Source organism: Vulpes lagopus, chromosome 23 (genome assembly GCF_018345385.1).
Source record: "Vulpes lagopus strain Blue_001 chromosome 23, ASM1834538v1, whole genome shotgun sequence".
Taxonomy (NCBI): Eukaryota; Metazoa; Chordata; class Mammalia; order Carnivora; family Canidae; genus Vulpes; species Vulpes lagopus.
The window spans coordinates 13,728,336-13,742,657 of record NC_054846.1 but is presented as its reverse complement, the minus strand read 5'-3'; the positions used below and the strand labels follow the sequence as shown (position 1 = coordinate 13,742,657).

Below are 14,322 nucleotides of genomic sequence, written 5' to 3'. Positions count from 1 at the left end.
TCAGGCAGGACGCACACTCCAAAAGCAGCAGGGAAAGTGAGGAATAACTAACCTTCTTAAAGCTGTCTGAGTTCTCTCCTATTAGGGCCAGTGATTTTTAAGGAAAAACAAAATCCATCGGCTCCATCACTAATGTGTCAAAATAACTCTCTGCTGTAGTCGTTAGATAGAAAGGCCTTGTTCCGAGTTTCTGATTTAATGAGTGTAACAGGGTCCTGATTTTGTATTACGTTATCTTAGGCACAAAAGGAACTATGTCAAATTATTCAAAGAGGTTATCTCTGGGTGGTGTGATGTTTTTCTTCTTTCTACTTTTTTTTTTTTTTTTGCATTTTCAAAATTATGTTATGTATATTTTATAAACTAAAAACAACAAAATGAAACTACCTTAAGGATTATCTCAGTGGCCTGCCCCTAACCTTCAATGCTTTATGGAGTCATTCTTTCCTCAGTAATGGGCTATGAAAAACTGTTCTGTTGGGATGCCTGGGTGGCTCAGTGGTTGAGCATCTGCTCGGGTTGTAATCCCAAGGTCCTGGAATCGAGTCCCGCATTGGGCTCCCTGCAGGGAACCCGCTTCTCCCTCTGCCTATGTCTCTGCCTCTCTCTGTGTCTCTCATGAATAAGTAAATAAAATCTTTTAAAAAAACTGTTCTGTTCAAAATTGTACGAGTTAATTGAATGGTTCTAATCTTCTGGAAAGCTTATGTTGATAAGCCTCTGGCGCAATAATTCTGATAACAGGTCTCTGGATTTGGACTTCGTTATTGCTGAATCTGACCAACCCCCAGGGTATTTTTAAAAGATGAATGTTAAAAAATACAAATTATATGACAATAAAAATGGTGGAGTTTGTTAATTTAATCTGAGCATTAAAAATAATTTATTGACCTTTTAAAGGAATTTTAAAAAGAGAAAACATAGGTACCATCATTTTTTTAAGGATTTTTTTTAAATGTATTTATTTGACAAAGAGAGATAGAGAGAGCACAAGTGGGAGGAGCAGCAGAGGGAGAGGGAGAAGCAGGCTCCCTGCTAAGCAGAGCGCCTCTATGGCTTGATCCCAGGACCCCAGGATCTTCGATTTCCATAACAGAGGGTGTGTCTTCCTCAAAAATGGGCCTAGAGGAAGAGCAAAAACAGTGTTGAAACAAAAATCCACTGGTGTGCCCAGTTCATTTGGGAAGAGCCTGGACTGTTGAATGGGAGAAAGATGAACCTGGTTTCTCGTGTGACACTCCAGGGCAGACTGGGGATTTGCCCCATTCGCATGTCCCAAATTCTCAAAGAAGGAAAGGCTAGAACTCAGATAGGCCTTCATCCATCACTGATCCAAAGACGGAGGCCACACAGTCCAGCTCTCAGGCTGAAAGGGAGCCCAGGAGACTCTGCCTCCCAGAAGGTACAAAGTTGAGCTGCCAGGCTTCCACCACGACCATCCTCAGGGGAGCTGCCCTGTATAGCATTGGGGCCTTGCTTAATTTCACTTCCCTTTTCTTGAGGTTTCTGACCTGTGCCCCAGGTCAAGTGGCCACTGAGAACAGGCTACTTTGATCACCTCTCCTGTCAACTCCCAGGCTTTTCCATGGTGGAGACATGGAACCATTGCTTTCAGAAACCCACTGCCTTCCCTTACCGGGGCTCAGAGCACACGGTCATGGGAAAGAAGCCCCTGGTTAATGTAAATGGGGCTGGGGTGGAGGACCACCCACTCTGAACCACAGCATGGGCGTGACCCTGTGCAGAGGAAGTGAGCAAAGTGTCTAAACAGGCAAAGTTGCCGGGGAGATAGTGGGGGAGGAGGTGGTGACATTGCCCCAGAGCACTCTTCTGGTGGAATCTTGTTTTCTCTTTCCCTCTTTTCCTCTCTCTCTCCTTCTTTCCTTCCTATCCCCCTCCATTCCTCTTCTTTCTCCCACCCTAATGTGGCTCTGCTGCATGAACTTTATGCTTCTACCAAGGCTCTCCTGCTTTAATACCAGTGAACATTAGCTTTCCTGGTGATAAAATTTTTAATCAGAATAAACAAACCGATGTCTGTCAAATACACCCAGGGTCGGAATATTTAACTACAATGCATTTGGAACTGATAGCAGTCAGACAAGATGGTTTTTGGAAGAGGACCCTGTTCAACACCCAGATCCCCCACTAAATGGAGGTTGGGGGACTAGAGTGCACCACCCCCCCTGCAGCCTGCTGAGGGCCCTCTCTTGGGGCCCAGGAAGCCAAGAGGCCCCTCAAGGGTATCAGAACAATGATTCTTAAAAAAGCAGGTGGCTCTCTACTCTGCCCCTCTCTCTGATACCCTTGTCTACACTGAGCTGGGTTGGAGGCAGTGGAGACTTACACTTTGATGTTTTCACTTCCCAGTTCATCTAAAGAGAAAAAAAATATATAAAAGTTATGTTAGCTTTCATTGTCTTATAACAACTTTTTATTTCACCAACAGCTGAAATCTCTACAGAGACAAGAGGGGACTTTAAGTCAATAGCATTTTTAAGGGAGCAACAATTAGCCTCTGAGTCAAACATGTGCCGTTTTGAAATGAGGTCCTAATCCATATGGAATCTGCTTGTTTGTTTGTTTTTTTTCAAGATATGATGGCCCTCTGAGAGTGTTTATTACCTCAAATCAGATGTTTATTCCTTTTTATTTATTTATTTTTAATCCATATGAAGGAGAAAAGCTTCATGGTGAGAGAAAGCAAGGAAGAGTCAGACAAGAAGGACTGTTCCTTGGTTCCCTACCCCAAAATGTCCCAGTTCGAAATATCACTACTGTATCTCCTTGTGACCCAACAAGCCCAACACTGTGACTGTCTCTTTGTCCCGGGGCAGGCTGTGGTGTATTCCATCAAGGTCTCTCCTTGGAACTCTGCTCTCATGCCCTTCTGGTCTCGGTTTATACTCAAGGAGCACCCTCTAGCTGAAGCAGGGCTCACCCTTCCAGTTGTTTCCCAGCTCAGCACCTTGCTTACTCCTTTACTCAATTGTGCCCTTGGCACAATTTGCCATTGGTCAATCCACCTGCTTAATTTTGTCTGTCCCACCCACTAAAACATAGTTCCAAAAGGACAGAGATCATGCCTGTCTTGTCTGTCCTGATGTCCCCTCACTTCCCATCTAGCTGGCACAGTACCTGGCAAACATCCAGTAAACATGTATTGAATAAATGAGCAGGTCTTGATCTGGATGGTCCAACACGGGTTAAATTCATGCCCAATGTTTTGGACTTAGTCATATCATAAAAGTGAAGCTTTGAGCAAACCCACTGTTTGTTGCTGCAGTTGAGGTGAGAACCAGCTAACTGTTTGTCAAATGCCCATCAGACTCCAGATGAATGTGTGGCAGGAGTCAAGAGCCCAGTGCCCCAGCTCAAGCTCTGTTTTGTTTTGCCTCCAGAGAAATGAGGCAGCGATGTCAAGTAAGTGCATAGCATCGGCCCACAGCACCTCTTGTGACCGGAGAGGCATTGAGAAGCGAACCACTTCATAGAGGCCGGCCCAAGAGCCAGATGTTCCTGATCCTTGGCAATTAGAGGTCTCTTTTCGCCAGGCCTGCAGAAATGCAGGTCCCCATCGAGGAAACAGAACCAGCAGGCACCTGGAACTGAGCTCCTGGCAGCCGAGAGCCACCGTAATTTCCTGTGGGTTGGCAAGCTCTCACGGCATCGCTGATCCAGGACAGCTGGGCACAGAGGGAAGCCTTGTGCCATCACCACTCACCTTCCAGGGGCTCTGGGCTATGTCTTTCTGCCCCTGGTAGGAACCTGAAGCTCCCTGCAGGCACCTGATCCTCAGACACTTGGACTGGGGAAACGGGTGTACGTTCATCTTATATTTCTATATTAATACTTTTAATCTAAAATTGATATGCTATTTCCTTAAGGGATTTTACTATAAATAAAGTCCCTGCACAATTGAACCTCCCCTAGATGTGACCCCTAAAGATCCCCCTGTTTTGCCTTTCCCTTCCCTTCTTTTCCTGCTTAGTAACCTCCTCCCAACACACACACACACACACACACACACACACACACATACACACTCTAATTTCTCAGAGAACAAGTGGCCCCACAGCCCCACTGACGAGGGTATGGATTTATCTGTATTATTTGAGTGCCTGCAGGCTTTGTGGTGAGCAAAACCTAACCCTGCATGCAGATGATGGAAAAGTTTAAAAACCCATTACAAAAGTGCTCCAGATGCACCAAATGCGAAGCTCCTGTAATCAGTATTCAAACAGAGCAAAAAGCCTTCTGTGGCCTCGTCTCCCCGCTCCGAGACCATTAGCCCTGCCCCAGCCACCATGGCAACAGGAAAACATCTGGGAGAGCTCACTAGAGCAGAGCATTAAACCAGGAGGGAGACCAATTACGTGTCCCCAGCAATCAGGCCCTGCCCTCTCCACTCCACCTGGCCTGGATCTCTTTATTAAAAGCCATCTACTCCCTCTGCAACCAGAGGGCAAATGTAGCTCCCCCGCAGCCCCCACCTGCGCTTGATTCCACCTCCCCTCCCACAGTCCCTCCATTTCCTACTATCTGACCCACTTAGTCCTCTGCCTGCAGTTCCCAGTTACACCCCCTTAGCCTGCCGCCGCCCCCACCGTCAGCTACTCTCCCCTGTGCCCCTCCGGCGGGGCGCTTGCTGGGCAGGCAATGGGAGCAGGAGCCCCGCAGGGGATGGGCTCGCTTCTCTCTCTTTCCAGGCAGAACACTGAGCAAGAGAGAGAGTCTCTTTCTGGAGATGTCCTGAGCTGAGCCAGGTGTCATGTAGCCACAGCCTATTTAGAGCAATGGCTTATTGCCAGCTCTTCTCCCTGCAGCTCTCAGAAGGACTGGGCACACCAAGACCCTTAATAAATGTTAAATAATAACAACTGCAAATGCTCTACCGCTTGGAGGCCTAGGAAGAGGGGCAATGGAACTTGGCATTACTGTCCAGCACCTCCCTTTTTCCTGGATTTGAAACGGACAGGCCCAAAGGAAAAACGTGATTGCCAGTCGGAAGAAGGGTTCTTTCTGAATGTGTGGGCCAGGCCCTCCCTAGTCATCAAAGGTACAGGCTCACCTCCTGGGGCAGAAGAGCACACCAGGCTCTGCTCATGTGGGGGGAACGAATATGTCTAATTCTAACTCTCTGGGCGGACATCATCCATGCCCTCCCACAAAACATTGTTTTGGAGTCTTTCCAAGAAAAATGCTGGTCTGACCCAGTGTGACTGTTTTATTTTTTCCTGGAAATAATATTTAAATCAAATTTTGTTAATTGGAATATTCTCCTTTTATTTATTTTTGAAGATTTGTTTGTTTGTTTGTTTGTTTTCTTAGAGAGTGAGCTGGGCAAAGTGGAGGTAGAGGCAGAGGGAGAAGGAGAGAGAGAATCCTAAGCAGACTCCCTGCTGAGCATGGAGCCTGGCCCTGGGGCTCCATCTCACAACCCTGAGATCATGATCTGAGCTGAAATCAAGAGTCAGATGCTTAACAGACTGAGCCACCCAGGTGTTCCACTCCTTTTACTGACTTGTATTATAATGTAAAATATAAACGGGTGGACTTTAGCAGACAGTAGTTGTTAACTTTTCAGCATTTAGTCTGAAGAGATATCTGTGTGTTAAGCAATTAACCAGCTGTGTTTATCTTAAAGAAAATATTCAGATAAAGCTCTCTCTCTCCAAACTTGCGATAAGGAATTGTTTTGAAATTTTAAGATTTCTGTGTTGTGTTCTCTTAAAGTGAGGCATATTCAAACCAAACAGAATGTGCAAATTTGTATTAAAAATGAGTTGCAAATTTGTTTTTTCCTCTGAGAATAGGGAGGTGTTCTTAAAAAAAAAGTTCTAACACTGTTTGATTAACTCATTCATTCAACGGCATTTACTGAGCAGCTAATATATGTGTAGGGCTAGACACGATGTTAGGCCAAGGGTCAGTAATAATAAGAAGCAGCAGCTAACAATATGCCAGCTACTCTTTTTCCTCAGTGGCGTACTCAGATGAATCCACTTAATTGTCACAACAGCTCTGTAAGCCAAGTGTTGGATTTACCCATTTCACAGAATAAAGAAACAGAGTCTCAGATTCATAGCTGGGAAAAAGTCGACCAGGCAGTGTGGTTCCAGAACTTGTACTCTAACCTCCACACCACACTGTTAAACAAGATAAATAAGACAAGCTCTTGGTTCTCTTGGACCGTAAAGAGAACATACTGTAGTAAGAGAGATAAAAAAAAAAAAGAAGAAAGAAGAAAGAAAGAAAGAAAGAAAGAAAAGTCACCAATTTATCCCAACATAAATACATAAATACAGTGCATGGTAAGTGTCAACATCGTCTGTAAAAGCACAGAAGAGGCGGTGATTAATTTTGCCCGGGGAGTGATTACTCAAGGCTTCATAAAAACTTCAGAACTGGGCATTGAGGAACAGGGTGGCAGTTTGCCAAGCAGACAAGAAGGAAACCCCAAACAGAAGAATAGTGTCAACCAGGCCTGAAAGCATCATGAATGTGTAAGCCTGGCTCCGGGAACAGCAAATACTTCGAGTGTGGCTCCAGTGTACGATGCACGAGCCATCTGAGAATGAGGCCAGTTCTTGATTATGAATGGCTTTTGAACTTTGAGATTCTCACAATGAAAGTCAATGAAAAATCCTTTCCTGGATTTAGAGTCTAAAAGCACACACATTTGAATGGGCAGCCCCATCCTCCCCCCCCAAGTCCTGTGACATCATTAGGTAAAACTGGCTCAGGTTATGGTTTAAGCAGGAAATTCTTACTTTCCCTGAGGTTAAAAAAATAGGGGTACAGACAGCCCTGTTTGCTTTATCTTTTTCTTTAGCTTACAAAGGAGCGCCCATGTGACCCTGAAATTTCAAGCAGTGGAGAGGCGTGTATATTTTGTGCTCCCTTGGAATCTATTATATTGGTTCCTGCCAAGAAAGGTAATGCACATCGGTGCTTCTTCCCTAGCTCCTACTTACCATACCTGCTGGCCTAATGGAAAATGATCATTGATAGCTCCTGCTGAGAACTTAAAGGCTCTCCTGGTGCAAGGACAGTGAGCCGGGCCTGCAGGCCAAGGGCATGATCTCGAAGCCAGGGGGTCCTTAGTAGCGAGTGGGAGGTATGTTGAGTGAGTTTTGTATGCACGTATCAATACGTAGCTTATTAGAGATGGTCTCAGCCCCCAAGTGATTTTTTGGAATAACCAAAGGCTTCAACTTTTTTAAAAAACTTATACAAATCTAATTGGAGGGACACCTGGATGGCTCAGTTGGTTGAGCATCTGCCTTTGGCTCAGGTCATGATCTCATGGTCCTGGGATCAAGTCCCACGTCGAGCTCCCTGCTCAGCGGGGAGCCTGCTTCTCTCTCTGCATCTAAGCCTGGTTCATGCTCTCTCTCTCTCTCTCTCTCTTTCTTTCTCTCAAATAAATAAATAAAATATATTTAAAAAATCTAATTGGAGTCACTTTTAGCAGAACAAGCCAAAATTACTCAAGTCTACTGTGGACTTAGAAGCACCCTGACACCCAGTGTTCATTGCTCCTAGATTTAGAACTGAATACTCACGGGGGTATCTCGGAGCTAGGGAACTCCCTATTGGATTGGTTTCAGATTGTTGATGGTAATCTGCAGCCAATTGGGAATTTCATACAAAAGTTAGCGTGGCTTTAATGAGAATAAGAACAATGCTTTACTCTAGCCTTTGCACAATCAAATTGGGATGTGGCATGGAGGAGAAAACCATATCTTCGACAGAAATATACACAGAAGAATGCTCTTCTGGTGGAGATGAGCCCAGGTCTCACCCCCAGCCCCAATGTGACCCACCGCTTTGCCATCTTCCTGGTTTCCTACACCGTATGGAATGTTGCATGGACCTGTTGGCTGGTATTAGACAGGGCCCTCATCTGGATAAGGTACAGAGACAGCAGCTGTGTGTTTTAAATCTCAATTGAGGTTGAAGCTATTCTCTTTTTGAAATATAAGGGAATATTCATCACTTACTACATTATGTAGTCCTTGTTGCTCAACTTAAAAAACTCTTGGTTCTTTCCTTCCCCATCCCCAACTCCAGATAGGCGTCAGGATCATACTCACATGTCTGTAAGGCACTCTGAGATCCTGGGCTATACGGCTCTGTGTAGAAGCAAGAAGTATTTTGTTAACTGATTGTTCATTAACACATGAAGCAATTGTCTGGAAATGGGAACATATGAAATAGTTACCTTGTTTGGCTCTTTTTCTCCTATAGCGTGTTACAAGGATTATCACTGATAAAAATAGGAGGGCAAATAAAATCAGTGGGATCAACACCATTAATATAAATTCTAACTGATCTGCATCATCGTCAAAGTCGATAAAACTTGTATTTGCAGGTAATGTTTCTGTGGTCACCGTGGGAAACGTAGCATTAGTATTAAAATCTTCTCTGCCATCCACTTCCAGGGGCATATCCCCTGACTGTTCTGGTTCCTCAGGTAAATCTGTAGGGACACACACAAAATTGAGATTGCCATGGAGACAAAGCTACTATGTTATGTTTTCAATGATTTTTAAATATATCCTACATGCATCAAGTGGTAAACTTGATCCACTGCATTTGGTCTTCTCGTTCTGTGTGACAGAGTATTGATTTAACATAAATAGAGCTCAAGCTGAGAGTATATTGAACATGGAATCAGAGCCTAGAGATAAACTTCCACAAATGCAGGCAGTTTAGCCTTGACCAGATAAATGTATGTGGCATTGAGAAGCTTTACTATGTCAAGGGTGATATTCCAGAACATCTCCTATAGGGTATCAGGCTATTTCAATAACATTTCTGGATAAATCTAAATCCATATTTACTAACAGTTAACTACTTGCCATGTAACACTTGGGTAGAAGGGAATGCACACTGTCCTGAATTTTTCTAGAATTTTATTTATTTATTTACTTGCTTTAGAGAGAGCGCACGTATGCTCGTGTGAGCAAGGGCAGGAGCAGAGAGAGAGGGGCAGGAGGAGAGGGAGAGTATCTGGAGCAGACTCTGGCTGAGTGCAGAGCCTGACAGTAAGCTCGATCCCACAACCCTACGATCACGACCTGAGCTGAAACTAAGAGTCCAAGAGTCAGAAGCTTAACTAACTGAGCCACCCAGGTGTCCCACACCGTCCTAATTTTTAATAAAAGTTTAGCTATTTCCAAGAATTCTTTCTTGGAAACTGGGGTGACTGATCTGGGGTCTCAGTGTCAGGTCGCACATTCTACGGAGAACTGAGTCTCTCTGAGATTATCTGACAGAAATCTTCCTGGATTCTAAATAAAAACACAGTGCACATCTCATTTGTGAGGCAAAATTCTCAAGAAGGAGATTCCCTTAGAGACTAAGGAAACTGCACCAATATTTAAATGTATTTAAGAAAAAAGCATCTTTAGAACTTTCCCTATATAGAAGCCTAAGCAAGTTCATTCTGTTTGAATGTCAGATTGTGTTGGAAAACCATCACAGGGCAGGGAAGGACCATTAGCCTGATGATTACCTGAGAAATCTTTCCTTACCTGGGCTAGGTAGTGAGCACAGTTAGTAAGCTGGGGGTTACTGTCGTACCGGGGTACAACATTGCCTGTGGTTCAAAGGGGGCCCACCGAGGCAAAGGGCCTATTAGTTTAGGCCACAGAAGACTTATCAAATAACTTATGTGAAAGTTCTTTCTAAAGTGTGAGTTGCTATGTAAACAGAAAAGTCAGCTGCTTCAAGCAGAGGTTAGGCTACCCTGCACACAATGACAGACTGGCCCCTGCAGAGCCAATTCAACCTTATCAACCTGCATGACCAAAGGACAATGGATCCCTCTGATTTAATTTATAAAACTGCTTGTTTGATCACAGTCTAATTTTTTTTTGGTTATACATACGAACATTTCCATTTCCTCCAAGACCAGGGAATCCATTTGATAATCCCATTGGTAAATGCCACCCCAAACCACCAGAATCAATTACAAACTGGTGTTCTTCATCTGTTTTTGCCAAAAGCAGGATTTTTTAAAAAAATATCTACTATTTATTGACCTCTGTCTGGGTTAAGTGGCTTTATTTTATATTTATGTCTTTGAAATAAGGTAATAAATTAATAATAATGACACATACGTTAAAGGCTTCGATGCATCATTTATCACCCTGAACCAGGAAAAGATATTTGTCCACTAGAGCAATCTCCTCCTTAGCATCACCCTTCTTGCAGAAATACTGGGATCAAATAGTATTCTTCACTGATAATCCAGCCAGTGACAACTGGACATATATGGGCGGGGGTGGCAGGGGAGGGGTCAGTGGGGGAGTGGCACAGGTGCAGGTGCACTTGGTGATCCTGACCCCATTCCCTGAGGTCAGTGCTTATGGACCTTCCTCAAATACCCAGACTTGCCTTTTATTTCTTTTGCTTGCTTCTACTACAGCTGAGGCTGCTGCCACTGTATCAGGCTAACCTTTATAGAGAATTTACTAAGCCAAGTCTTGTGCTCTGCCTTTTACCCAGAATATCTCATTTTGTCCTCACCATTTTTCCAGATGGAAACTGGGGAAAGAGGTTACACAACTGGCCTAAGGTCACAGAGCAATCAATCATGGAGGAGGATTTGAACCCACGAAAGCTAGTCACTGAACCTGAGCTTTAAACCTCACTCACATGGTATCTTCCTAATAAGACAGGAATAGAATGGTTACTAGTCATCGCGGGGTGAACAAGAGATGGAACCCCATGTCCTTGCCCCTCTGCCTATAAGGAGGTGGCTTCCTGGCACAAAGGGGAAGGACAGGGGGATGAGTCCCAGAAACCTTGGCTTTGTAGGGCTCCTGCTAAGCGACTCAGCCCAGATGTGCTGTAAGCAAAGCTGCCCAGAACAGCAGGATGTGTTCAGCACCTCTCCAAGGAAGGCTTTTTTTTTTTTTTAAGATTTATTTATTTTATGTTTTTAATTTATTTATTTGAGAGAGAGAGCTCGTGGGAGGAGGAGCAGAGAGAAGGGGAGAGAGAATCACAAGCAGACATGCCCTGAGCCCAGAGCCCAGAGCAGAGCTCGATCCCACAACCCTGCGATCATGACCTGAGCCAAAACCAGGAGTTGGATGTTCAACCAGGTGCCCCTCCAAGAAAGGCTTTGAATCACCACTTGACCCAGGGCCCCAGAAGAGAAAATAGAAAAAGGAATAAGGTGGCAGGAATAACAAGGGCATTTGGGTAGTCAGGAACAAAAGAGAAACGGAAAGAAAGCACACCAGATGGTCCTGGGTTATACTTTTATTTTTAGCATAAGGAGCAGTGCTGATCACAGGTGGCCTTTAGTGACAATCTGCAGTAAAATGGGCTGGGATTTCTCTCCCCAATATCCCTCTCACATACATCCTAACATACATTTTGCATCATTGACTCCCTCAGAATCTCCAGTGACTATCTACATAAATAAGAACCAAGGGGGTGGCCTCTCTCTCTCTCTCTTTCCTTCTCTGTTTTATTTTTCTTTTCACCCTACACACCTTCATCTCCAGATACTTCTCTGATAACCTTCCTCCCAGTCCTCTCTGCCCCAACCAACATTATCGTAGCCAAAAATAATAAATAACAGTAACTGGCATTTATCAGATGCTTGGTATGTGCTAGGAACTAGGACACAGGCACTACTTAATTTCATCTTCACAACAACTGTACTGTACACATTTTACAGATGAGGAAGCTGATTCTCCAACGTCTTGGCCTGGGGTACAAGCCTGTCATTTCTAAGTTCTGCTACATAGGGTCTGGAAGCTGCGCTCCCTAGAGCATAAATGCCAAATAACAGTGAAGGTTCTAGTCACAGCTCTTGTCGCTTCGTCGTCCTGGGAATTTGAACAAATTATTTACCCTTGTGGCTTAATGTCCTAATCTGCACAACTAAGCGGTGATCCCCAGCACCCCATCTATTTCCACATTTCCACACATTCGGGTGCTCATCTTGCTTCTAATTAGAATTTTTGAGTTGGCACTAGACACGTGGTACTAAGCTCTCAGAAAGGAAATGTCACTATCACCACTTCCCCCAGTCACTCACGTTCCCTCCCCAGAGGCAGCCACTGTTTCTGTTGCCTTCCAGAAAAACTCCATGCATATACAAATATCGTTTCCTGTTTGCTTTTTTTTTAACACAAAAGATAACAAAATTTATATGTTCTGTCTCTTGCTTTTTGCACTTAAAAATTGGTCTTCAAGATTACTTTATATCCATACACAGAGAGTTGTTTTTTCCCCTATTACCAGGATGTGTCATAACCTCTTCCTATTGATAGAGATTTAGGTTTTTTCTTGTGCATTGAACGATGCTACAATAAGCACCCCTGCGCGCCCTTCAGCTGGCACACGTGCACGTCCTGTCTGTATTTCGTCTCAAGTGTGGGAGAGCAGGAGCGAGGGTGTTGGGTGCAGGAGGAGAGGGGACAGCAGCAAACTTCTCTGGGTGGTCTGTCCTCACGACTTGTCCAAGATCGCTCCAGTCCAGGCCTCACACAACGAGAACCGGCAGAAACGAAGTCAGGAAAGTGCTGGGTGTGTAGGGGGTGCTGGACGGGAAGGGGGGCAGTTGACAAATTGTGGGGATCAGCCCCAAGAATTTGTGCCAGGAGCATTACACATCACCAAAAGGAAAGCTGGAAAACCAGGGTGGGCCATTGAATCGAATCAGTAACCAAGCATGGGGACAGAGTAAGCGTCAGGTAAAGAAACCAGAGGTGGATGAACCCAAGGTGGGCCCCGCAGGGGAGCCAGGGGGTCACAAGAGCAGACAGGGGGGTGCAGAGGGCAACTCAAGGGACTTTTCCCCAGAGCACTGGGGAGGTTCCTCCTGTGGCCTGTGGGGTAACAACAACTCTTACCCCAATGGACACAGGGCCCCCTGAAACCACTCAAGCTCAGACACATCTTTAGATACTAGCCATTTCTTTCTATTTTTTTTTTAAGATTTTATTATTTACTCTTAAGAGGCAGAGACAGAGGCAGAGGGAGAAGCAGGCTCCCTGTGGGGGGCCTGACACGGGACTTGATCCCAGGACCCCAGGACCCCAGGACCCCAGGGCCATGACCTGAGCCAAAGGCAGACACTCAACCACTGAGCCATCATGGTGCCCAACCCCAGCCTTTCCAAGCAACACTTGCTCATGCCTGTAACAGCCAATGGCAATTTCCCACAGGAACCATCTTGGACTCTTGGGTAAAAGCGACATTCTACAGACCCTTCTTGGGTCCAGCATTACTAGGGGAGAACCCAGAACTCTCTCTCAGGGAGTGGGCCTGGAGCACGTGTGTGGAACAGAATGTGCAAGGCACGTCCTGTGCGGCTCATGGAATTTGCGGGTATCTCCACGGCATCGTGGAGGGCAGGATGTGGGCTCCCACCAGCAGGGCCCAAGAAAGCCCCCCAGGAGTTGACTCCTCTCTTTCCTAGAGGCCAGAGAAGGAGGCCCTTGTCCTGCCCACCCCACTGTGTTCGTATGAAGAGCAAAGGGAGTCACGAGCCTGAGCTGCCAGGTGGCCTGTGGAGCACCCACTCATGCCAGGTGTTGGGAGACTCGCCACCTCCTTTGTGCACCCCCCTCCCCCCACCCCTAGGCTCACCAGGGTCTCTGCTGCTCCCAGAGGACTAACCTGCTTGTATAATGTCTTCATTTTTCCTGTTGTGTCTTCTGGCCCAAATTTGGACATATTTCAGGGTAAAAGATGTATGGCCCCGGGGGTTGGGGGTAAAACTGAAAAAGCTGCAGAAACCAAGAGGATCAAGCAGAAGAGCGAAAAGGGAGCCGCACTGGCCAGCAAAAGTACAGAAAAGAAGAAAGAGCAGGGACAACACGTGATAGGCAGACAGGCCGTGTGAAGGCCACCGGGTGCGTGGCCCTGGAGCCCGCAGTGACCTGCCCGAGGAACCACGGCAGCAAGGGCTGCAGGTGGCTGCTCTGGCAAAAGCCTGGTCTCCCTCCCAAGTGGCCCCAGCGCAGGCCAGCCCCCTCCCACCACATTCTCACTCCCACCATCCCTCTCCCTCTGCCTTACCAACAGATAATGGGAGGGGTCGCGTGAAGGATGACCCCAAGCTGCAGTACTTCACTTGGCTTTTAACCCTCAAATCCTCCAAATTGTCAGATAATCAACTGCACAGTCCCAGAGTCACTTACAAATGATTATTGACAACAGCCATGAAACACATCTGGGATGCACATTCCACACATGTGGCAGGGACTCTGGGGGGCACATCCTCATCTGTGGAAAACTGGCGGAAATGCTTACAGTGAGCCTGGCAGCCCCAGCAGGTGAGCGGAC

At 45.7% G+C, this 14,322-nt stretch overlaps 1 protein-coding gene across 1 annotated transcript in view; it reads right to left on the bottom strand.

Annotated features, from left to right (window-relative positions):
* Window positions 1-226: 226 nt before the first annotated feature.
* The window catches only part of TMEM154 (transmembrane protein 154), a 29,816-nt gene continuing 15,720 nt past the window's right edge, over window positions 227-14,322 (bottom strand). The window contains exons 3-7 of the mRNA XM_041738736.1: window positions 8,228-8,485; window positions 8,100-8,138; window positions 2,348-2,375; window positions 1,071-1,122; window positions 227-235 (exon numbers count right to left, since the gene is read on the bottom strand). Of these exons, the coding sequence (XP_041594670.1) occupies window positions 227-235; window positions 1,071-1,122; window positions 2,348-2,375; window positions 8,100-8,138; window positions 8,228-8,485 (386 nt within the window). The remainder of the gene's footprint in view (window positions 236-1,070; window positions 1,123-2,347; window positions 2,376-8,099; window positions 8,139-8,227; window positions 8,486-14,322) is intronic.